Source organism: Sinohyriopsis cumingii, unplaced genomic scaffold (genome assembly GCF_028554795.1).
Source record: "Sinohyriopsis cumingii isolate HCF-2022 unplaced genomic scaffold, ASM2855479v2 utg000873l, whole genome shotgun sequence".
Taxonomy (NCBI): Eukaryota; Metazoa; Mollusca; class Bivalvia; order Unionida; family Unionidae; genus Sinohyriopsis; species Sinohyriopsis cumingii.
This window is the reverse complement of record NW_028315938.1, coordinates 3316072-3340251: the sequence shown is the minus strand read 5'-3', so window position 1 is coordinate 3340251 and position 24180 is coordinate 3316072. Positions and strand designations below refer to the sequence as shown.

General features: G+C 37.9%; 1 protein-coding gene across 3 annotated transcripts in view; it reads left to right on the top strand.

Moving 5' to 3' along the window:
- LOC149773172 (piwi-like protein 1) overlaps positions 1 to 24180 on the top strand; it is a 136982-nt gene that overhangs the window by 85449 nt on the left and 27353 nt on the right. For all 3 annotated transcript variants that reach the window (XM_089946728.1, XM_089946729.1, XM_089946730.1), the window contains exons 14-15: positions 1773 to 1897; positions 10502 to 10676. In XM_089946728.1, the coding sequence (XP_089802854.1) occupies positions 1773 to 1897; positions 10502 to 10676 (300 nt within the window). The remainder of the gene's footprint in view (positions 1 to 1772; positions 1898 to 10501; positions 10677 to 24180) is intronic.

The following is a 24180-nucleotide window of genomic DNA, read 5'->3' as shown; positions in this document are numbered from 1 at the left end:
AAAGTATTTAAAAATCTTTCACATTTTGACATCTTTGCAAATTCCTTTGTTGACAGACAAACTGCTGATCTTCAAATGTCAGGAATTTTGACTTAATACTAGTTTTAGATTTCAGCTATGGATCAGCTCCTGGCATAATAATTTTAGGTATATCACTCCTTAAAAATGCATGTTTCAAAATACATTGAGCATATCTAGTAGCAATTGTAAAATGTCTTTTCAACTGAGTAGGCTTTCAAAAATAGGAGTATGCACGATGGTCAGAAATGGGACAGTGATGTTTCTTCTGCACCTTACACATAGAAAGTGTGGATGGGATGAAGGAGAGGAAAAGAAGGCTATTGAAAAGCATTAGGATGAGAAGCTTCAAGAGCTTAAAGATCCGATATAAAGAAAATGTATAGGTTCTAGGACAGGATATTGTGCGTTGTGTAAAGTGTATTGTGTATTAGCTGTGTGTAAAACTGCTGGACTGAATATGACATTCACTAAATGTTTCAATTTCTAAGATGGATTATTTGCTGGGCAATGTGTCGAGACATTTTAGTTGAAATTTCTTAGCGCTTGCAGGCATTTGTTATGTAATTATTTATTAATTTTCACTTTTATTTTTATTTTGTTCAGAAACAATCTCAGACGCATACTTCTTCAGTTTCTTTTATACATTTGTGCTCACCATGGAAATAATAATGTAACTGCTTTTGTGTCTTGGATCTCAGATATTATTTGAAAACCTTGAAAAAACTTAAATTAACCTCAGATTTTAAAATTTAATTTCACTTCTAACCCTGATGTCCTAGAAATGTAACACAAGCATGACACTACTCACTTTTTTTAAAATTAATTATAAAATTTGTCTGACTCAGTAGATCATAGAATTTCCAGATGATTTCCAGGTGTTGCTGTATATAATGACATGCATGTATTGCAGCCATCTTTACCAGATGTTACTATGTTCATTAGATGCTGGGATTTTGAGGGAGAATTTTTCATACCATTTAGCATCACTGTGTATTGGTAAAGCCCATCCAGAGTTGCAAATGGCAAAATTTCTTTTGCTTTAACTGTAAGTGGTGTTTACCAAGATCCTTTCAACAGGTCAGACTTGGTGACATATGTTGCATTTCCAATTGTTTGAGTGCCTTCGATGTTTCTTGGCACTGGAAATAAAGTCTATGTGTTTAGTAAGCAGATATCATCTAAACAGCTTAGTTTGATGTTTTTAGTTAGCCAATATCTGCACATCTTGTTTCATGTTTTTAGTTAGCCAATATCTAGACATCTTGTTTGATGTGTTTAGGAAGCAGATATCTACACCACTTGTTTGATGTGTTTCCCTCAGCCGACAGAAGAATCCTGTTGATTTGGGTCATTAACATAAGTCAAGGTCACTAATGCTTAAATAGATTTAGCCTTTTTATTTAATTTCTTTTTGATAACTTGCATTCTGGATAATAAAATTAAATTATGTACATTTGTTCCCCTTGCCTCAGAAATAGCTGTATTGATTTTGCTTATGCTATAATTATATTTGGCGACTGCATTTCATTCAGGACGAGAACTTAAGTTGACTTCAGCCAAATCTTGACTTGCTTTAGTATAATCCTTTTATAATAATAATATTGATTGCGACATTGAAGCATTTAGTTCTTGAGTAACATGGTAAATTTTTGTTTATACTTTAATTTAATTTCTACTGAATTAATACAGCCATGCACAGTAGTAGTAGTCACAACTTGCTCACTATTGTGTGTTCATATTCTTTATTTTAGTGCCAAGTCAGGTGATCGTGAGCCGCACACTAGCCAGGCAACATATGATGATGTCAGTAGCCACAAAAGTAGCGATACAATTAAACTGCAAGTTAGGGGGAGAAGTCTGGGCTCTGGAAATTCCTGTAAGTGCAGTTTCAAAAAAGTTTATTCAATAAACAAATTGTCATAATTTCACCATTTACTTATTTGTATAAGAGTTCTACTGAACATAAGGGCAAATCATACAGAACAAATGAGAGAGTTACTGTATTACATTCAGACATTGGCCATGCCTCATCAGAATAAAGGAGAGCAGCAGCTCATGCAGAAGCATACACACGGAGCTCTGGATACGAATTTGGGTATTTTACTTCCTACTTAGGAGTTCAGTTTCTTACCTAAACAGGATGCTAAGCCATGTGAAGTATGGCAGCCATCATGATAGTCCTGTTATGTAAGGCATATCACATGTTGTTTATGTTTTAGCGCTACATCTTACTAACCAAATAATGGCCTTGTAAAGCGTGTTCTGATGTAGGTTGACATCGGGATGAGTAGTCAAAGTTTCAGGAACATCTCACACACTTGGCAGCCCATAGCGACACTCTTCCACAAATTGATATATAATTAATATACTTACTTTGCTGTTTTTATCCTGATGGAATCAAAATCTGACACTAAATGCATTTTCATGTTACATTGACATACATTTGAATTTGTTTTAATGCAATGGTAGTTGAAGTATGCCGAAGTAGGTTCATGTGGGGGATATGTTTCTTGAACAAAACAGAACGTTGCTTACAGTTCCAATAATGTATTTTTATTCGTTTTGTTAAAGAATAATATTTCAGCTTAACCCGATTTTGGCATTCCCAGCTTTCTTCGCTTTCCAGCGAAATGAAATATAGGCCAACAAAACTTGAAAACAGGTTCATTTCTTTTCTCAGAATTTGAATTTATTAGAGAAAAGACACCATGGTAAGTAAAGTCTGACAAAATCTTTATGACTTTACTTTGTAGAAAAGCATCATTATTTGTTGCCAGTGGTGTAAGATATTCCTGAAAATTTGTTAGTCAACGTCAAAACACACTACACAATGCCGTTAGTTAGGCTGTAAGACCCATCACCCTCATGAACAAAAATATTGGATGATGTGTCTTACGTTGTAAGACTACCATCATAAAACTCCTGCTATAACTACTCCTGAGTGAAGAGTTGTATCAGTATGGTATTTTCACTACAATACTTCTGAGTGAAGAGTTGTATCAATATGGTATTTTCACTACAATACTCCTGAGTAAAGAGTTGTATCAATATGGTATCTTCACTACAATACTCCAGAGTGAAGAGTTGTATCAATAATGTATTTTCACTACATTACTCCTGAGTGAAGAGTTGTATCAATATGGTATTTTCACTACAATACTCCTGAGTGAAGAGTTATATCAATATGGTATTTTCACTACAATACTCCTGAGTGAAGAGTTGTATCAATATGGTATTTTCACTACAATACTTGGGATATGTACTTGGTGTTAATTAAAATGATACAAATCTGACATCCACTACAGTGGCCATCCTGAAAATCTTGTCACTACTAAGATTGAAAGAACTGTGATAATAACATTAAGTTTTTACAAAAGGACTGCTGATAGTATGTTGTAAATGAAAATGGTGCTAATCATGCATGCAGTATGGCCACCACGGTACCCATTTTGAAAATGATCTTAATTGTTATTCATCTCAAAGAGATGACTATAGTTTGTAATAAATGAAAACGGTGCAGATTGGAGATACAAATGTCTACCTTAGTGGCCATCTTGGTAGACGTTAAATGGATGTCTTGTTATGTTTTCACTAAAACACATCATCTGATGTGTTATTTGTTCCAAATGAAAATGGTGCCACTTTGATATCGGATGTTGATGTTGTGGTGTCCATTTTGAAAATCTTGTCAATTCTCTTGGGCAGATGGTCATATGAACATAGTCTACATAATCAGGTATGATTTCAAGCATTTGATATTCTCACAGCTGGAAGGGATATCACCACTGATTCCCATTTGTCGTGCTATAGCTATTGATGGCATATTGACAGAGTTGTAATTTGTCATTGTGTTTTCTGTAATGTCAATACCATTGAAGATTATCAGTGTAGCTTTCTAGGTTTGAAACATGTCACAAATATTTCAAAAATATGTATTCACCAAAGTGTTTGCTTCGTGTCAAATGATGTGCAATGGGACTCTATATTAGATACCAGTACTGTTATGACTCTATGGTCTTAAAGTAAGTAACAGAGTGAAAACCAACAGTTGTACTAAAATTCAGCAAACTATTTATTTTCCAAGAATACAAAGTAAAAATTAAAAGAGAATTTGTGAAATAAATCCCAGATAGTCCTAAATGGACAATCACAAGTCCAAAAGTGTTAAGTATTTTGAATGAATTCCAATGGTTTCCAAATGAATTGTAATCTTGAATGTGCTGAAGTACAAACAGTCTGGAAGTGTTGATGTGCTAACAGTCTGGATGTATCACAATGATATACTCAAAAATGTCTCGAAATGAATTCACATTAATCCCAAAATAGTGATTTAGTCTGGAAGTGTTAATGAGCAATTTTTAATTCCAATGAATAATTGAAATAAAACATTCTGACAAATATTAACTGAGCACAACTAAAAGACTGATTCCACTTCAGCTGTTAAGATAGGAATACATCTTATATAAACAGCTTGAATATAAATCACCTAAGATGCAATGAGACAACTGGGATGAGGGTCAAAAGTTTATTTTTAGAACATTCTAAGTTGTAAATTTAATCAGGTCTTTTGCTTTAATTTTTTGTAAAGAACATGGTAAACACCAGTTGAACCAAGAATTCCTGAGGGGAAAAACATGTTCTGAACTCAAAGTAAACACGTTAACTTGCAAGTAATAATTATCTTAAAATATGACCTACAAATAGACAGATATTAGCTATCTAATATATTGTTTACAAATAAAGATAATAGAAATGGGCTAAAAACTCCTAGACTCAATTATGGATAAAGATCAATCACACAATACAAATTAAATACACATAACAGTACTTAGAAAGTTTCCACATATAGAAAATTGAATTTTAAATTATATATTCCGGTTGTGGACTATTATTGTGAAAACATAAGTACGAAGAGTTGACTTTAGCCATCATCTGCCAATTAGACTGATGTATTGTTTTAGACATGACTAATTTTATTAACTATACTTCTCATGGACCAGAAAAGCTTTTGGGTTAGTCTCTTTTCTGTCTTCCGTCCATTCGTTAGCACAAGTTTTTTAACGCTGCTCCTCTTAAACTATTTGAGGGATTGCCATGAAACTTTACACACAGATCCATTCCATGGTCTAGCTGGTATGGATGAATTTGGTGCTGCTTGCTCTTCTAATATGGCCACCACAGTGACCATATTGAAACTCTTGTTCTTCTAATATGGCCACCACAGTGACCATATTGAAACTCTTGTTTATTATTATTCAGCTTATAAAGTAAGTCATGCTATCTACATTATGATTCCTGCCACACCACCTACCATTGCAAGAAATCAGAGCCATACAACCGAACTTAAACTTTAACTAAAGCAAGACATAAAAACTCATTTTGATTTGCCTAATCCTGTTCAATAGGTTAATAAATCTAGTAGTGTGATATTGCAGTCTTAACATTGAGAAAAGATAATTATTTTGTCCAACATGTAGTTAGATCAGTGTTTTTCAACCGGGGTTCCGCAGAACCTAAGGGTTCCATGAGCACATCCAGGGGTTCCACCGGTGGCCAGTAAAAATATAAAAATAATGGCCAAAATTGCCAGGGACCAAGTCTGGCAGTACCAGAACTGTGCTGTAATTAGTCGTTGTTTATCTACTTAATTACTGTTTCCGTTGTTGTCCTAATGAGTGTTTAGCATTTGAATTAATTTTCATAACACTGTTGTTTTTGTGCAACCATGGACTGATTTATTAAGAAGAGAAAATTAGACGATGCCACAGCTGACGACCAAACTAAACCTCAAGAGCAGTCGACTGAAGCTACAGCTATTACCGCGTCATGTGAGCCGAACGTGCCAAAAATTGACGTTGTGGATCGGAATCTTAAAGTTCGTCAGTACAGTGACAATTACTTAGCTATGGGATTCAATTGGGCAGGAGACCCAGACTGCCCCTTACTGCTCTGTGTTGTCTGCGGGGAGAAGCTTGCCAAAAGTGCCATGACACCAGCTAAATTGAAGCAACACTTAACAACTAAACATCTGGATGTAGCACACAAGAATGTGGCGTACTTCGAGAGGGCACTAAGCTTGAATAAAAAACAAACTGCTACATTTGAGAAAAAGTTCAAGATAAGTGACAAAGCTCAAGAAGCAAGTTATGCTGTCGTGGAGATCGTTGCAAAGAAAATGAAATTGCATACCCTCACTGAAACCGTAATCTTGCCTGCATGCCGAGAAATTGTGAGAATTATGTTTGGTGAGAGTGCCATATCTGACATCAGTAAGATTCCACTGTCAGAAAATACGATAAGCAGACGTATTTCAGACATGTCCAGCAACATTGAAAGTCACGTTTTAGCGAAGAGAAAGACATGTGGATTCTTTGCACTGCAGGTGGATGAAAGCACCGATGTCAGCAGTAAATCACAGCTTTTGGGGTTTGTACGTTTTATTGACAATGGAGCTATTGTTGAAGATTTTTTCTGCTGTAAGGAGTTACCAGAAACAACAAAAGGACAAGACATATTTGACGTTGTCAATTCATATTTGCAGTCATGTGACTTGAACTGGAAAAACTGCTTTGGCATTTGTATGGCTGGCGCCCCTGCCATGATGGGAAATATCAAAGGTTTTGACTCACTGGTGCGACAGATGAATCCAGTTATCATGGTCATGCACTGTTTCATCCACAGAGAAGCACTAGATGCTAAAACATTTGGAGCTGAGTTAAAGTCTGTGCTGGACATGGTGGTGAAAATCGTTAATTATATGAAGATGAGACCTCTGAAATGTCGCCAGTTCACCAAACTTTGTGAAAGCATGAAAGCAGATCATGTCACACTCATCCAACACACGGACGTACGATGGCTGTCTTGCAGAAAAGTTTTATCTCATTTCTACGAGCTGAGAGAGAAGATGCTGATGTTCTTTTCTCGTGAAAACTTGAACGATTTTGAAGAAGTACTGAGCACCGAGTGTTGGTGTTCCAAACTAGCTTATCTGGCTGATATATTTCATGAATTGAACATTTTGAACAGTGGAATGCAAGGCAGACATGAAAACGTCTTGACTTCAACTGACAGAATAAACGCATTCTGAAGAAAGTGATAATTTGGAAGAAGCATGCATCTGCTGGAAATTTGGAAATGTTTCCCAGTGTTGTTCAGAAAAATTATCAAGAAATTCTTCCAATGATTGTGACCCATTTGGATGCTCTGTTGAATAGTCTCAGCAAATATTTTCTGTCGATATCTGTTGACCAGTACGACTGGGTTAGAAACCCGTTTGTGGAATTTGAACTGTGCCAAGGACAGTTTACTTTGAAGGAAAAGGAGGAACTTGTTAGCGTTGCGAGTGACAGAACGCTGAAGCTAAAACATGCAGAGTTGAACTTGGATGCGTTTTGGTTACTAGTTAAAAATGAGTACCCGGCTATCACTGAGAAAGCTTTGCAACTTCTGTTGCAGTTTTCAACTTCTTACATGTGCGAGTTCGGATTTTCTGCTATGACCACCATCAAACACAAGAAACAAGAATGACTTTTGTATGTCGAAGATGAACTTGGGTGTCTCTGTTGAACATTCAGCCACAAATTCAACTGCTTTGTAGAAATCACCAAGCACAAGTTTTACACTGAAATGTTCGCTACTGCAAACTGATGCTAACGGGTAACAGTAAAGTAACTTAGTAACTAGTAATATCGGCGATTCTGGCCACACAAGTTTATTTTTTATTTGGGCTACAATTACAGTGCTACACTCATACACCTGTATCAGTCAGTGTTTTCTTGTGTCACTGCATGTGGTTCCGCAAGCAATCTAAATGCTCTGAAGGGTTCTGTTCCAATAAAAAGGTTGAAAAACACTGAGATTCCTGTGGCTAGTTGTTAACCAAACTCCAACATGCAGTCAAATCTCTATGGCCATTTGTCAGCCTAACTCCAACATGCAGTTAGATTCCTATGGCCATTTGTCAATGTAACTCAAACATGCAGTCAGATCTCTATAACCAATTGTGAGCCTAACTCCAACATGCAATTAGATCTCTATGGCCATTTGTCAACCTAACTCCAACATGCAGTCATGTCTCTATGGCCAGTTGTTAACCTAACTCCAACATGCAATTTGATCTCTATGGCCATTTGTCAACCTAACTCCAACATGCAATTAGATCTCTATAATCAATTGACAGCCTAACTCCAACATGCAATTTGATCTCTATGGCCATTTGTCAACCTAACTCCAACATGCAATTAGATCTCTATAATCAATTGTCAGCCTAACTCCAACATGCAATTAGATCTCTATGGCCATTTGTCAACCAAACTCTAACATGCAATCAGATCTCTATGGCCAATTGTCAGCCTAACTCCATCATGCAATCAGATCTCTATGGCCAGTTGTCAGCCTAACTCCAGCTTGTAATCAGATCTCTATGACCAATTTGTCATCCTAACTCGATCATGCAATCAGATCTCTATAACCAATTGTCATTCTAACTCCAACATGCAATCAGATCTCTATGGCCAATTGTCAGCCTAACTCCATCATGCAATCAGATCTCTATAGCCAATTGTCAGCCTAACTCCAACTTGTAATCAGATCTCTATGACCAATTTGTCATCCTAACTCGAACATGCAATCAGATCTCTATGGCCAATTGTCAACCTAACTCTCAACATTTAATCAGATCTCTATGGCCAATTTGTCAGCCTAACTCTTTCATGTAATCAGGTCTCTATGGTCAACTTATTAGCCTAACTCCTTCGTGTAATTAGGTCTCTATGGTCAACTTGTTAGCCTAACTCCAACTTGTAATAAGATCTCTATGACCAATTTGTCAGCCTAATTCCAGCATGCAATCAGATCTCTGTGGACAATTGCCAGCCTAACTCCAACATGCAATCTGATCTCTATGGACAATTTTCATCCTAACTCCAACATGCAATCTAAATCTATGTGGCCAATTGTCATCCTAACTCCTATATGCAATCAGATCTCTATGGCCAGTTGTCATCCTAACTCCAACATGCAGTCAGATCTCTATCGCCATTTCATCAGCCTAACTCCAGCATGAAATACGATTATTATGACTAATTATCAGCTTTACTTCAACATGCAGTTAGATTTATATGGGCAATTTGTAAGCCTTGCTCCTACATGGGATCAGATCTCTATGGCCATTTATCAACCTGACTCTGTCAGATACATTCCAAAATCCTCTTATTTTTGCATCTTTTGCATGAAAATGGATAAATTTAAAATATTTAGGAGCACATTTGCAACCCACAAATATACTTCCAATTTAAGAGGTCACTATACTACATGTACTATTTTTTAATTACTCACCTGATATCTTTGTGGGAAACAATATGTAGGTAAACCTAAAAGAGAATTCCAATTGAGAAAAAAAGAACACCTTAGGGATATACAAAATATGACAGAGAATACAGTGTTCAAAGCTTCAAGTAGCAACCTTAATTAGAAAGATGGAGAACTTTATTGGATACAGCAGTTACCTACCCTATGTCGGGTCAGGATCAGCATCTCAGTTTAAGTGGGAACCCATGCATTTTTAAGTCTTATGATACTTAGTTGGTTCTAAATGAAAATGGTGCCAGTTGTACATCCAATTTGGCTGCCCTGACAGGTGTTAGGAAAATCTTCTTGTTACTACTTTTATGAATGGGTGATCAGTATGATGTGGGTTTTCACCAAAGTTCTAATGATATCTGCTTTGTCCTAAATGAAAATGGTACCAGTCTGACATCCATTATGTATACCACAGAAGATAATTTGAAAATTTTGTTATCACAAAAGAATATCATAGATGGTTTAACACTCAGCGATTAATAGTAAGAAATGGTCTTATCTTACATTCCTGGAAATTCTTTGTGCCCAGTTGAGCCTTTTTGCTCAGTTACGACTTCTTGCTCAGTTGAGACTTTTTGCTCAGTAGGGCATCATTGGAATTCATTCCAGCTACTAAAAATATTCATGGCCTTTGTGGGATTAGCTCCATTATCTGCACATATTCAATGTTTGTGTGGGATCCACTCCAGTTTCTAAACATACATGATGATATATTCCAATTTCTAAATGTTCATGTTGGAAGAAAATAGATCAGCCAAATGTGCAATATTTGTATGAAAAATACATATATCATGATGGTGAGATTTTATTAGCATCGCTTGTGCTCATAGTGCATGCGCGACAATTTAAATTCTGCAATGGCAGACTAATTAATTGTTCGAGGGGGACGGAAAAAAAGCCTCATCCCCCAACACTTCACTGCACTCAAAGAGTGCTTTTTAATTCAGCCAATAGGTCATGACACAATATAGCTCCAATTTATAGAGTCCCAATCGGCCCGTGTGAAGGGCTTTCATGAGTGGGAATGGACCCAATTCACAAATACGTATATTTGAAATGCGCTACTTTTATTTCTTTCTTAAAACCATCCTATATTTAAAAAATTTCATCCTTTTTCCAGCTGCGAAGTTTGATGGTAATTGGTATGGACGTGTATCATGACTCTGCTCAAAAAGGCAGGTCTGTAGCAGGAATCGTGACAAGTATGAACAATAAGCTGACTCGGTATTACTCTAGAGTGACATTCCAACACCAGTACCAGGAACTGGTAGATGGTTTAGCCACACCCCTTATAGGTAAGACTTGTTTCACCCATTGTTAACTCATCATACTGTACCTATACCTCATGCACTGTGCTAACATGTCACAGTTTATACTGGGAGTCACTTTTAAATGGCAATATTAGCTTAGACTTGTGTGTTTTGCATGACAAGTTTATACATTACAAATTATTGGGTGATTAACTATCATTTGCTAATTATGTATACAATTCAACTAATTACTTTTCAGCTTACATAGATAGAGGAAACACTGCAGTAAAAAGAAATCAAAATTTTACTTCGATAGTGACAACAGTAGCAGAGTTATTTCAGTTTGAAAATGATGGAAAGTGATGATAATCAGCCATTGGGAGGACAAAGATACCTAATGGTCTCTATGGAGAATTTTGGAGATTTTGATCAGATGAGATTGACAGTTACTCCAAAATACACACTGAAGATGACAGTGGGAGTGATGGAAATGAAAATGTTGAAGACAATGAAGAAGAAGAAAACAAATTTAGAGGTGATCAAATGATCATAAGTTATAGAAGATAGGTTGACAAGAGACCAATCAAATGATCAACACCAGGACCAACAAAGAGCTTAGACCTTGATGTGAATGAATTTGATTTTGTTTTAGTTTTTCTTTTTCCAGCATTTTTGATTGAGTTGATAGTAACAGACACAAATCTTTTAGTAAGAAGAAACTGCAAAAAAAGAACCAAACTGAACAGAGGTTACAGAGAAAGAAAGAAAGGCATGGCTTGGAAGGAAAATATTTATTAATATTCTGCATCTCCCTCATGTACTGGTCGACAGATGCCCTATATGGAACTTAATGGAAGGAGAATAATAAAGAGAAATAGGCTTGATAAGCTCACACATTATTTTCACCTAAATATTAGTCAACATAATCCCCACAGACTTCACAAATTGCATCATGTTAGGCCTGTGTATGATGCCATTTAAAACATTTGCAAAGGGAATTACAACCCCCATCAAAATGTAAGTGTAGATAAAGTTATAATTAAATTTTGTGAGTATCTGCTATCCAAACCAGAAAGAATGGAATCAGAGTATGGATGAGGGAAGTGAAGAACTACACTAATGAGTTTCAGGTTTGCACAGATAATGTTACAGCTAACACAGAAGCAACACATGTCATCTTGGAGTTAACACATAAGATTTGTGGAAGAAAGCACATATTAATTGTAGACAACTATTTCACCAGTCCGGATTTATTTGAGAGGCTTTTTCCAAAAGATGGACCTCAGCTGGCCTAGTGGTTGAAGGCACTCACCATAACAGATCACTAATATCTCATCGATGCAGGGAAAAGCTTGCCAGTATGTCCCGTGAATCGGTGGTTGTTTCTATGGCTTTTCCAGATTCTTTCTGCACCAAAGCATATTGGCTGGAATGAGCCTTTCATGTACTGAAAAAATGGTATTAAACCCACAAATTTCAAATCTTCAGAATGGTATATACATGGAAAGGTAAGATTGAGCAGAGGAGAGTTCCCTTCACAGCATGTGACATGAAGCTTCAATGGGAAATCAAGATAGTACAGGAAAGAGAAAAATAACAGCATGTGACATGAAGCTTCAATGGGAAATCAAGAGAGTACAGCAAAGTGAATAGCAGCAGAGAGACTGGGCCCACCAACTATTTCGTCCAACAGGACCATCTATCGAAAACTTTTCTGATAGAAGGTCGTATTTCACAAAATAAACCCTTCTATCCAGAAACTATGATGACTAAATCCTCTTTTCTGGCTAGAAGGGTTATTTCGACAAAGATAACTCACTATGAAAAATATTTCTTCACGTGGTGACGTCGACGACGACGTTGGCGGCCCAGTCTCTCTGCTGCTATCATGTAAAATATTTTAGGATTTTTAACTAAAAAACGTATCAAGTCCAACTCGGTATCGTGTCCGAGGATCATGTAAATTTATTGTTACAAATCCGTGTGGATTTGCCTGAGCACGACTAAAGAAATTTCTGAATCTATTTATGTCCATGTCACCGCTGCACCAAGTCTGATGAATATTTCGTAACGTGTGTACGTCAACTCCGTTGAACACTGCAAGGATGTTACAATTGTCTCTGATCACTTTCGGAATTTGTGTATAACGTTGTGTCACATAAATGACGTCAGTGTTTTTATGCCGCCCACGGGAAAATATTCTCGCAGGGTTTGTTTGTTTATCCAACATCACATCATCGTACACAACTAGATTGTTAATTGATCCATCGATGTCATCAGTGCCAGGTGCATCATTGACATCAGTTTTGAATTCAGCTATGTTTTCATCATTCTCACTGATTGCTTTTCCACTCTCGTTAAAATCTTTTATTACATCATAGCATCGCTGATCGTCCGCAGATGGAGCTATCAAATATAGCTTATCCCATTTCATCCACTTCATTATCAAATTAAGTAACAACTGTGTCTTACCCGACCCAGATAGACCTATGATAATCATTCGGATAGAATTTGGTAGCACTGAGTTATGTTTGATTGGCGCTCGTCGCTTTGTCGCGGAAAAGTCAGTGATTTCCATTTAATATATCATAAAATAAATATGGATTTATATTGTGTGAAATGCCGAGCACATACCCCAACTACGGATACAACAACAATTACAACAAAAAATAATCGACAAGCGCTTACAGGTAAGTGTGAACGATGTGGCACAAAAAAATTTAGATTTATTATAAAAAAAAAGGAGGTGATATCGCAGCCAAGTTAGGAAAATTACCAGGAGCTCCGTGGGCTAAATACCCAGGAGAAAAACATCTTCCAGGATATAATTACTGTGGTCCAGGAACCCGACTTGATATCAGACTTGATGCTCAGGATCAACCAAAACCCGGTGAGTATCCGATAAACGCTATTGATAGCGCGTGCCATGCTCATGATGTAGCTTACCGAAGCAAGGATTTGCAACAGCGCCATCTCGTGGACGTGAAATTAATTCACGCGTTAAATGCCATCCCTGATAAATCTTTCAAAGAAAAGTTAACATCCTGGTTGATAAAATCCGCAATGAAAGGTAAATTAGCGTTAGGTACTGTTATATAATGGAGTCGATTTATTATTCCCCAAGCGGATACTGGAGAGGTAACGTGGCAATTAGTAAACTCGCTGAAGCAGCAAAAGTTATGGCGGTTACTGCCAAAAATTGGTTATCCCGACAGGCAATATGGCAAATTTATCTACCGCGCCCTAAACAAATTCACTCTGCGCATTTCGATGTTAGTGTACCAAATGAGGTTCATCAAGCTGATATATTATTTCTGCCACATGATACTATCCGAAGACGCACATACAAGTACGCGTTAACCATAGTTGATGTTGCCAGTAGATACAAAGATGCGGAACCGTTAACAACTAAAACAGCATCTGAGGTTGCTTCTGCGTTTGAAAGAATTTATCGGCGAGGACCTCTGCGATGGCCAAATTTATTACAAGTTGATCCTGGCAAAGAATTTCAAGGTGCAGTATCATCGTTGATGAAACAACATAACGTCACCATACGACGAGGACACACTGAAATTCACCGTAATCAGGCAATTGTTGAGCGATTCAATAGAACACTTGCTGAGCGGTTATTTGGATATCAATACGCGAAGGAATTTATTCAAGATACGAGATCGCGCGAATGGGATGCAAGATTACCAAGCGTGATAGCTGCGCTAAATAATGAAATAACTCGAATAACCAACATGAAACCTTCCATCACGATCACGAAAAAAAATATACCCGTACGACGTGATTCTTCAGCGCAGCCGATACTGGGTAATGTTGCTGTAAGATATTTATATGAAGCAGGTGAACTTGAAGGTGGTAAACGAAGAGCGACTGATCCCATTTGGAGTGTTACCACACATAAGATATCCACCGTGACAAGATCCACTGGCAGACCAGCAATCTATAGATTAGATTCAACTGCTCCTCAACGCGGATTCACCCGTGAGCAACTTCAGGTAATTCCCGAGGACACACAATTGCCGCCAAAATCACTGAAGTGACTTAACTAGCGCTGGCACCCCGACGTCGATTACACTCAAGACAGGTCAACATGACATTATCACGTGTATGACCGCGATTGTTATCTTTTCTATCTACGGTAAATTGTCTTGAATTTTTATTCGAATACTGCCATAGCATTATACAATTACAGCTCGCACAGTGATTATTCTGTTGTTGTTTCAGCGCAACAACGAAGTCAACATCAAGATCAAAATCGCGATTATTTTTTTTGTCACTCTGTTTGTAACCGGCGAGTTTTTTTTCTTATTACATCACCATCGGTGTTGTTTTTATCAGCTATTGACTCAAAATCGAAGGATTCATTCAAGACAATTCTTCGCAGTTGAGATATTCTTCTGACTCTGGACACCGCTAAGTAAACTAAGTTTGACCATTCGATTCGATCATCAATGATCCAGACAGTTGTATCTGAAATAGTCAGTCCTTGAGAACAATGAATGGTCATTGCGTATCCTAGCGTCCACAGAGATTTATTCATCGCTAGTGCATCCTCGACAGCATCGATGTCAACTAACACAATATCATTCAATACTAAATTCTGTTTCTCTGTCTTTCCTGGAATATCAACATCTATATTTTGTAACCGCGTATCAGTTGGTCTATAACATAACGGCGTTGGCAGCATTGGAAACTTTTTTTGTTGCAACCGAAATAGCTGTTGTTGAAGTGTGTCTCTGACTATCTTTCTTCTTGCCACTATCAAATCGTCTGGTTTCCACACGCGTAAAAAGTCGCTCATCGAAGTTTCAGGAATCATCTCGCGCATAATTTCACATTGAATTTTATTCGGTTGTAGCCTGATTAATGTTTTAAATTCTTTCAGCGTTGCATCAAGTGCTCGGTAATCATCAGACACTTCTTCATGATAATCAACAAAATTCCTCAGCCAATCATGCGGAGATGCGCCGACAAACGGAGGTGGTTGACCGTGATCGCCGCACATAATCACTGCAGTATTTTTCGTTAACAGCCAATCAAGAAATGTTTTTAACGTTTCCAGCGGTACCGTACATATCTCATCCCAAATTATTATATCATTGATATATTTTGTTCCCATTCGATCTGGCGTCCACACACCGCCGCTGTATTTGAAAAGCTGTGATAAGTACAAGAATTGACTCCTCGCTGTTTCATCTCTCTGGCAAGTCTGTGTGTGGGTGTTAGCACAATCATATCTGAATTTTGAAATAATTCAATCGCTTGAGTTATTTTACCAGACCCGCCCGGCCCGTTCAAATAAACAGTTTTATGTCTGGTGATTGGATCATCCACAGACGGTGCAGAAGATATTTCTGGCATTGTTGATTTATAATAATTATCCTCGATTGCAACATCAGCGGATTCACAATACTCGTGCAACATCTCGGCTTTTATTCTCCACGAACCCCATTCATCTCCGCCGCAGAATTTCATTATATCGGTCAGTGATTCTGAATATTTCTTGTCGATGTAAAATGAATCCGTGGCAACTCTGACTGCCATACCAGTATGGTATGGGTCAGGAAATCGATTTACCATCGATAACAAATTTATAGAAACATAAGCCAGCACTGAAGATCTCAAATGTGTGTATTGAGGCGATTCTCCATCGATATAACTTACAATTGTGGCCAACTTTTTCCCGTCGGACAAGAACACATCCTCCCTGTTACAAAATATGTCTCTGGCAACCGCGTCGGCGATTATAAAATCCAATTCAGCTTCATCGATAATCAACCGCGAGTGATGCATTTTATGATCAAATGCTGCACCCTGAGTAAATTTACCGATTATTCTTCGTCCAAGATCTTTCACTGTGCTTTCACTGTTTTTGAGTTTAATCTTGAGAATTTTAGGAGCCTCACTGACGATGACATCCATCGGGGTATTTGGGCACTCTCGTGCATACTCGCCGATAACTTCATCTACACTGACACGCTCCGGTGTTGGTAACCAAACTGAGGTCTGCGGTCGATAACATATGATTGCTTCGCTGACAGTCAACGATACCAGTATGCCGCTGTCAAGCATGTATCGCAATAACACTATTGGTACCCAGCGCTTTTCGATGAAGTGTCTGCCAAATCAAACATAACAAATCGGATGAAGTCCCGTGGCGAATACAAACGAAGTCACACGAGCAAATCCTGTCAGGTCAGCGTCGGGTAAACTGCCGTTTACGGCGACTCGTGTCATCGAGTTCGTGGGGTGTCCAAACCGCGCAAAGTATTCGCAACACTCGCCGTTCCCGAGAAAGCTTCCTGGGTAGCAGGCAATCATATCCACGGAAATCATATCCCGGTAGTCATATCGGGTATTCCACAACCCGCCATGACCATACTCGACACAACTTAATTGTATATCCGAAAGAAATTGACTTCGGGTTGGTCTCCACGAATTTCTTTCTCTGGCGGCGTGAGCGGCAACACTTGGAACTGTAAAACAATTAACCAAATACTGTTCATCGCTAGCATTTCTCATATACGTTTTTGCGAGGTTTTTCATTTGTTGTTGCAACGATTCTGTTCTGTATAATTCTCCGTTGGGTCTCACAAATTGATCATACTCGGAATCTTCAGAGCTCCTAAATAACCACACCGACACAGGGTCGGTTTTACTCAGCGCGTAAATAACCTCGTATATGTTTCCAGAATAAAACTTGACAACACGGTCTCGTGGAAATATTGTAACCGCATCAGTCCACGCATGCGAATTATGATCAATAATTTCAATCGGTGTTCCTGACTTTTTATAATGCTTTGAATTATATAATATCTCTCCAGTTAGTGTTTTTACTGTTATTGAGCATTTTAATTTACTTGATAGCGCAGCAACATCATTTATTGTTGCCCCGGTATTCTTAACCGATTCACCCCATGATGTTATTTTTTCACGTCGCAGATCGGTTAAACCGTTTCCTCGTTTTGCGTTTTTAAAATGTTCCATTACTCGCTCGGCTACACAATTCAACACCGTCGAAGTAAATGATGCAGTCATTCGCATCGGAGCGAGTTTATCAATTTTTGTTTTTATTACAGGATATATTCCATAAATGACTGCGGTTACAGGATACGCTCGAGCGTAATATGGTATATCAATCCCGGTCAGCATTCCTGGTTTGGAATTGCTACTTAACAGAGCGGTCTTTTCGTTAGCAAGAACAGGGTCGAGTTTGTCACGGATAATCCACGTATCGTCTTCAACGTTGACAATAAATTTTATTCTGAAAAAATATTTCTTTTTACCCTGATGAAAATCAATATAATCAATAATTGTTTTTGCTCGGACATCAGTCATTGTAGCATCGATGATGACCTCATCACTGACATCGTCAACGTCGTGGATAATTTTAAATGACGACCATACATGAGATGCGCCGTCGTCGCGAAATTCTTTTTTACCCTCGTTGATAATATTAAACAGATCAGTTAGATGCCGTCGTCGTGGATCCAGGTTTAGCCTGTCAAGATCGAATCTCCCGGCACCAACTGCAGATAATTTCGAAAACACTGTCATATTATATTTAAGACAAATATTTAAATAAGAAAATATTATATATACAATGAACAACTGCAAATGGTTAAAAGTTGGATCCATAACAGTCTGTGGTAAGCCCTGCAGGAAAGAATTCTGCGGTGAACATATACAGAGCATCAAACGAGGAAGCACAGGACCTATTCGTTGCCTGCGATGTGGCATTGGTGTCAGAGGTAAAACACAATTATGTGCGGGGTGTGGGGGGAAACGATACCGGGAACTCAAGCGATATTACAATAAAAAAAATAACGGAGACGCGCTAAAATCCGAGAGTGATTATATAACTAGGTTTTCAGACAAATTATAAATTAGACAAATACATGAAGTATATATGAATCAAGAATTTGTCTCACATCCAACCATTAAAAATTATGAAGCATCACGACAGGGAATAGTTAGAAATAGCAGGTTGAAAAAACCAGTTGGTGTTGTTGATAATGCTGGTTATCTAAGATTTACTGTTGGGAGAAAGAAGTATCTTAATCACAAGTTTGTTTTCGAGTGTTTCCGTGGAAAAATCAAAGACGGTCTTGTGATCGATCACATGGATAATAATAAACTTAATAACTCTCTTCAGAATTTGCAAGCCATTACTCAGAGCAAGAATTCTGCACGAGGTAACGCTGGTAAATTTAAGAGCGTTGCAAGAAGAGCTGTAAGATCTCTCAACAAAAATACTAATAAAGAAAATATATTTCGCTCAATGAACTCAGCTGCGAAGTATTTTGGTATTAACTCCTGTTTGGTTCAACGTGTCGCAGAAAATGTTATCAAATCAACTTTTTCAAATAGGTTTGATAGCTGGATTATATTTTATTATGTAGATAACACTGCAGCGACTGCGTGAAAAGTCAATGATACAATTATTTCCCCGTTGTTACCAGCACGCTATAACACTCTACAGGTACGAGCAGACGATTTTCTGCACAAGGAAGTAAATAACTTCCCTTGTTTTTCCCCTTGACAAGTCAAGGTGACAGCGCAAGAATGATTTTATCTTCCGGATTTTATCAGGCAAACGTGTATTTATCTTTTTTTTCACAGACAGTGTCGCTATTTTATTACACTTGTTCGGGTTTATGGTTCATCTGTGGTTTCCACACGATCATATTTAAGAAAATACGTTTTAAACAAATCACGCTGAGCTATTTCTGAACTTTCGGGTATCAGTCAGTTTATATACAATATCGTCCTGATATCATATTGGGGTTTCGAAACCCAACAAAGTTGCACAACTTTCTCCGTTATCACCCCGTTTCGGGGTAACCTTTTACCCCAAAACAGGGTTGATTTCAGGGGTGGGTGTGCAACTTGTTGGATGTAGAATTATAACCCCGCATTGTGTTTGTACCGTCCTTAGGATAAGTTAGAATTAAGTTATATGTTTGTACCATCCTAAGATAAGTTAGAATTAAGTTATATGTTTGTGTACTGTCCTAGGATAAGTTATATATACAATTGTAAAATACAACTGCTGTAAATAGCTTCTACTGTAAATATTGTAAATATTATGTGTTTGTGCCGTCTTAAGATAAGTTATATGTTATGTGTTGTCCCCATATGAGCCTTGCTAGCGTATCAAATGGTAAGCTAGGAGGTTCACAAATGGGGAATGTCTTGTCGTTTCGCAAACACACCCTCTGGGCTTTCTAGACTGTTATTTGGCAGTTTAGGAGCTCAATCGGGGGTAGTGTTTCCGCCCCCTCCTGAGTTTGGTAGGTTATCATATGATAAGCTAGAGACTCAAAGGAGATGTGATGTTTTTTTTATTTTAAATATATAAAAATATATATAAATATGAATCAAGAAAATATCAATAATGTGATTGATGCTATTAAAAAATTAGAAAAACAAGGATTTAATATATTACTAAATGTTGAAACTATTCTGTCAGATTTTGAATCATTATACGAAGCTAAATGTGCAGGGCGTTATATTCTTCCTGCTCAATATCGATTCATAAAGATGATCCAAAATAATTTGTATAAATCACTGGCCAGCGTAGCGGAGACACAAATATATGAATTTGTTCCACTGTCTCGTGCGATCGAAAAGATCAGGCTGGCACTGGCAGCCGAGTATGAAACAAAGAAGATAATTAACAATTGGGTCAGAAAATTAAAGCATTGTATGTCCGTTGACTTCGTCAAGGACACTGTCAGCGATGAAATCAAGGATGACTTTGTCACTGACGAGGAAGTAAATACCTCACCTTGATTTCCTTGACGAAGTCAAGTACTTGGAAGTGAAATTGAAAGTAAAAAAAAATTACTTTTTTTTTACTGTCCAAATTGTGCAACTGTCCGATTTCGTTGGTTTTCGTAGCAAAATACCATCGAAAATTGTCAGTGAGAAAATTAATATTATAGTAAAATTCTGCAACTGTCCGATTTCGTTGATTTTTCGTGGAAATACCCCACAAAATTCGTGACTTTGGTCTGTTTTGTTAAATTTTACTAGCAAATACCCTATCAAATTCGTGACTTTGGTCTGTTTTGTTAAATTTTACTAGCAAATACCCTATCAAATTCGTGACTTTGGTCTGTTTTGTTAAATTTTACTAGCAAATACCCCACAAAATTTGTGACTTTGGTCTGTTTCTCTGGTTTTACTAGCAATTACCCTATCAAAATCAGCGAAATGGACAGTTTCTCTGGTTTTTACTAGCAAATACCCTATGAAAGTCAGCGAAATTGTCAGTGGTAAAAAAAATGTGTATAAAGTAAAATATTTTTAAAGGATGGAAATGTCTTTGACATTTTTAAAAATCTTAAGGATTTTCACTGCAGTATTTTATCAAGATGATCCCGTGAAATGCACGAGTGAACAACGTTGAGGATTTGGTCTGCGTCACAAGTAATCATCGTGATATTGTTTTCGCGGAATTGCTTCAGCTGAAATTCTGTCAGTAAAAAATCATCATTGCCGTACTTATCAATGATTATTTTAACAACGCCTGGTAAATGATTTCCTGTAAATATTTTTCGGATGAATTCTTCAAGCGCGCGCTTGTCAACGATGGAACATTTCACGTGTTGATACATACTATTATTTTCACGTTCATTTAATATAATTTATTACGACAGTGCTGTCGCTGATGGTGATGTCGTTAGCGTTTCCCACAGTGCTATCATCGTCGTCGTTTTCACTGTCAGCGAAATCACTGTCAGAGAGATCTTCATCACTGACAACAAAATCACTGTCAAAATCACTTAGTGATTCACAAACATATTGTGTTTCCACGCTAGCGTCAGAACTGTCGGAGATTTTCATCATCATCATCGGAATCATACTTCTGGTAATTCGAAGATTTTTTGGACATTATTATGATATGATATCGCTAATTGAAAGTCTTAAAATCGTTTCTGAAATTCCCTGAATTTCCATTGAAAATCCTTTAGGATGAAAGTCTTAAGACTTTACCAGCAAATTAATACTAACAGTCTCGCCACGTAGGTCCAAAAGTCTACCCTGCTGGTCAGTGACTTTAAAATTTATCCTTGTCAGCGTCGGGTTATGACACCACAGAAATACAGGATTGATTGGCTCTTGCACAATCAAAAATCCAGGTGGTTCTTTAGGAGTAAATAAGTATAGTATAAACCCTTGCTGGGCTTGATTTGATATTGTTGTGTCTATGTTGTAGCTGCCATCAATTGCGTCACATACAAGATTGACCACGATGACATCAGTGATATTTACGATTTCCGGAGAAATATGCCGGCCATCGCTCGCTGTGGAATTATTGTGTGCTAAGATAGTTGGCGGTGGCAATATTCGCTTGTACTGGTCAAGAATATCCGGGAAGTATTCATCGACGATATCAGTGACGTGTTTTCATAGCGTGGCCGGGGAAACGTATCCTGGTAATTTAAAACTCGGTAGTTCAGCTTCGGTCAGCGAGTACTTATTCAGAAATTTTTGTTTATCGCTGGGTTCACTGCCAATTACTGTTTGAATTATTCGCTGGTTATAATATTCCATATCTGCAGCAATCTGATTTAATATCTCAATTCGTTTAATAATTTCTTCACGTGAACCTGTTACATCGGAAAGATGTTCTTGGAATCGGTACCGTAGATGCGCTAGTTGTGCTTGGTGCAACACATTAACAATTTTAAAATATTCAGTAATTTCGCTTAGACGAATTCTAGCCCCCCTATCCGCCCCAATCACTATCTGTAAAAAACTCAAATCAATATCGCGGTCGCCTTCATGTGGAATCCAGCTAAACAACTTTGATCCTTTTAGATCATCCAGTTGTTTTTTGTATGACGGTGTAATTCCATGATATGACTGCGCGTCAGTTACGTAATCAGACTTCGTTGGTGTTGGTGGTGTCGGTGGTGGATTTTCTGGCCACCCTAGCACGGTTCTGATTGAACTGTTATAGATATCAACGGAGTAACCCGGTGTTGAGATTTTGATGATCGTGGACAGCGTTGGCTCGTGTGCAGTGATTGATATTTTTGCTTCTTTTCCGGTGATACGTTTTATTTGACGCTGTATTTCTCTGTTGATTTCTTCTATCTGATAAGACCCTGTTGGTAACAAAATGACGTTCCAATCTGGTGTGCCATCAGCGCTATTCTGATATGAAAATACAAATGAATTATCTGGCAACTGTCCGTGAAATGATGTCGACCTGATGTTGGGCCAACTGTGATATACTCGTAATTGTGCCAGCGCTATTTCGGTAACTGGAATTGCAGTTGGAAAATTAACATTAAATTCTGGTTGCGTCGAGGATACTGATATCATTGTGGTCCTTACCGGAGTTGTATTTGCGGCTATCTCTTGAAGTATCTCCGTCATTATTTATCTTCATCGTTTTCAAATTAAAATTCTTTGCACGCTCGTAATCGTTGTATATACCAGACATCAACGAGAATTCGGAATCTGATATTGTTGTATCGTCAAGGCTGGATGATATCAACGAGGACAATTTCGAGTAGGCGCTGTTGGCCGCGCTGTTTAGCCGCTCATACTCGTGTAATTTTGTTATCGTGCACGAGGATATTTTTTTTGCAATTATATTAGCAACTCCTGCGATCGTCGTTGATGCTGAAATTGTGATTGTGATCGCAATTGCAGTTGTCACTGGTGTCAGCTCAGACAATAGCACACCCGTGGATGCAACTACCGCGGATACCGAATACACTATTGTGTCTAGCGCGGTCACACGCCGTTTGTATTTTTTTATTTTTGTTGCGCATCTGTCAATGGTGTTTTTCAACGTTGACTGCCATTCGCGTACCTGATCATACCGGTATTGCTGGGCTTCTAATGTTGTCGTTGATGCTGATTTCATTTTTATTATTATTTACGTTGTGACTAAATCACAACGTAACCAATTGAGGTGTTTCTGCGACGAATTCCAAACACCACCAGTAAGATGTTGCGGTTAATTTCTTGTCTGCGGCTTCAAGTATAAATATTTCTTCGGTTCCGCTGTTTAGTATTACAGTTACAACCCCGGAATACTTATCGGTGGAATGTCTCCAGGGATATGTTGTGAAGATTTCAAATTTAGCGGCGGAAAACACAGACAGCCTGTACACGCCAGTGGCTGTTGCTGTATATTTGATAGTATTATTTTGTCGGGACCATGTTGCGAATCCCGATGATACCGTGAATACGATGTTGGTGATATGCCCGGAGGTAACTCCAGTGGGGACTTTAATCAAACTGGTTTTGTTAACGATCTCAGGAATCCCTGCTATGATGTTTTGCTGTGTTTGTTTGATCGTGTCAATGTCGGTCTTGATTTCAGAAAGTTTTATGTCGATGACTGGAGGAACCCCAAAGAACTTATCAATGGACTCATCAGCTTTTGCGAAGTTTCTTCGAAGTCTTGTAAACGAGCCCACGTGAACATCATACTCTGCCCGCAACGTGGCTAGTTTACCGTCAATGGTGTCTACATATTTTTTGTTGGTGGCATCTTCGGGACCTTCCGGAT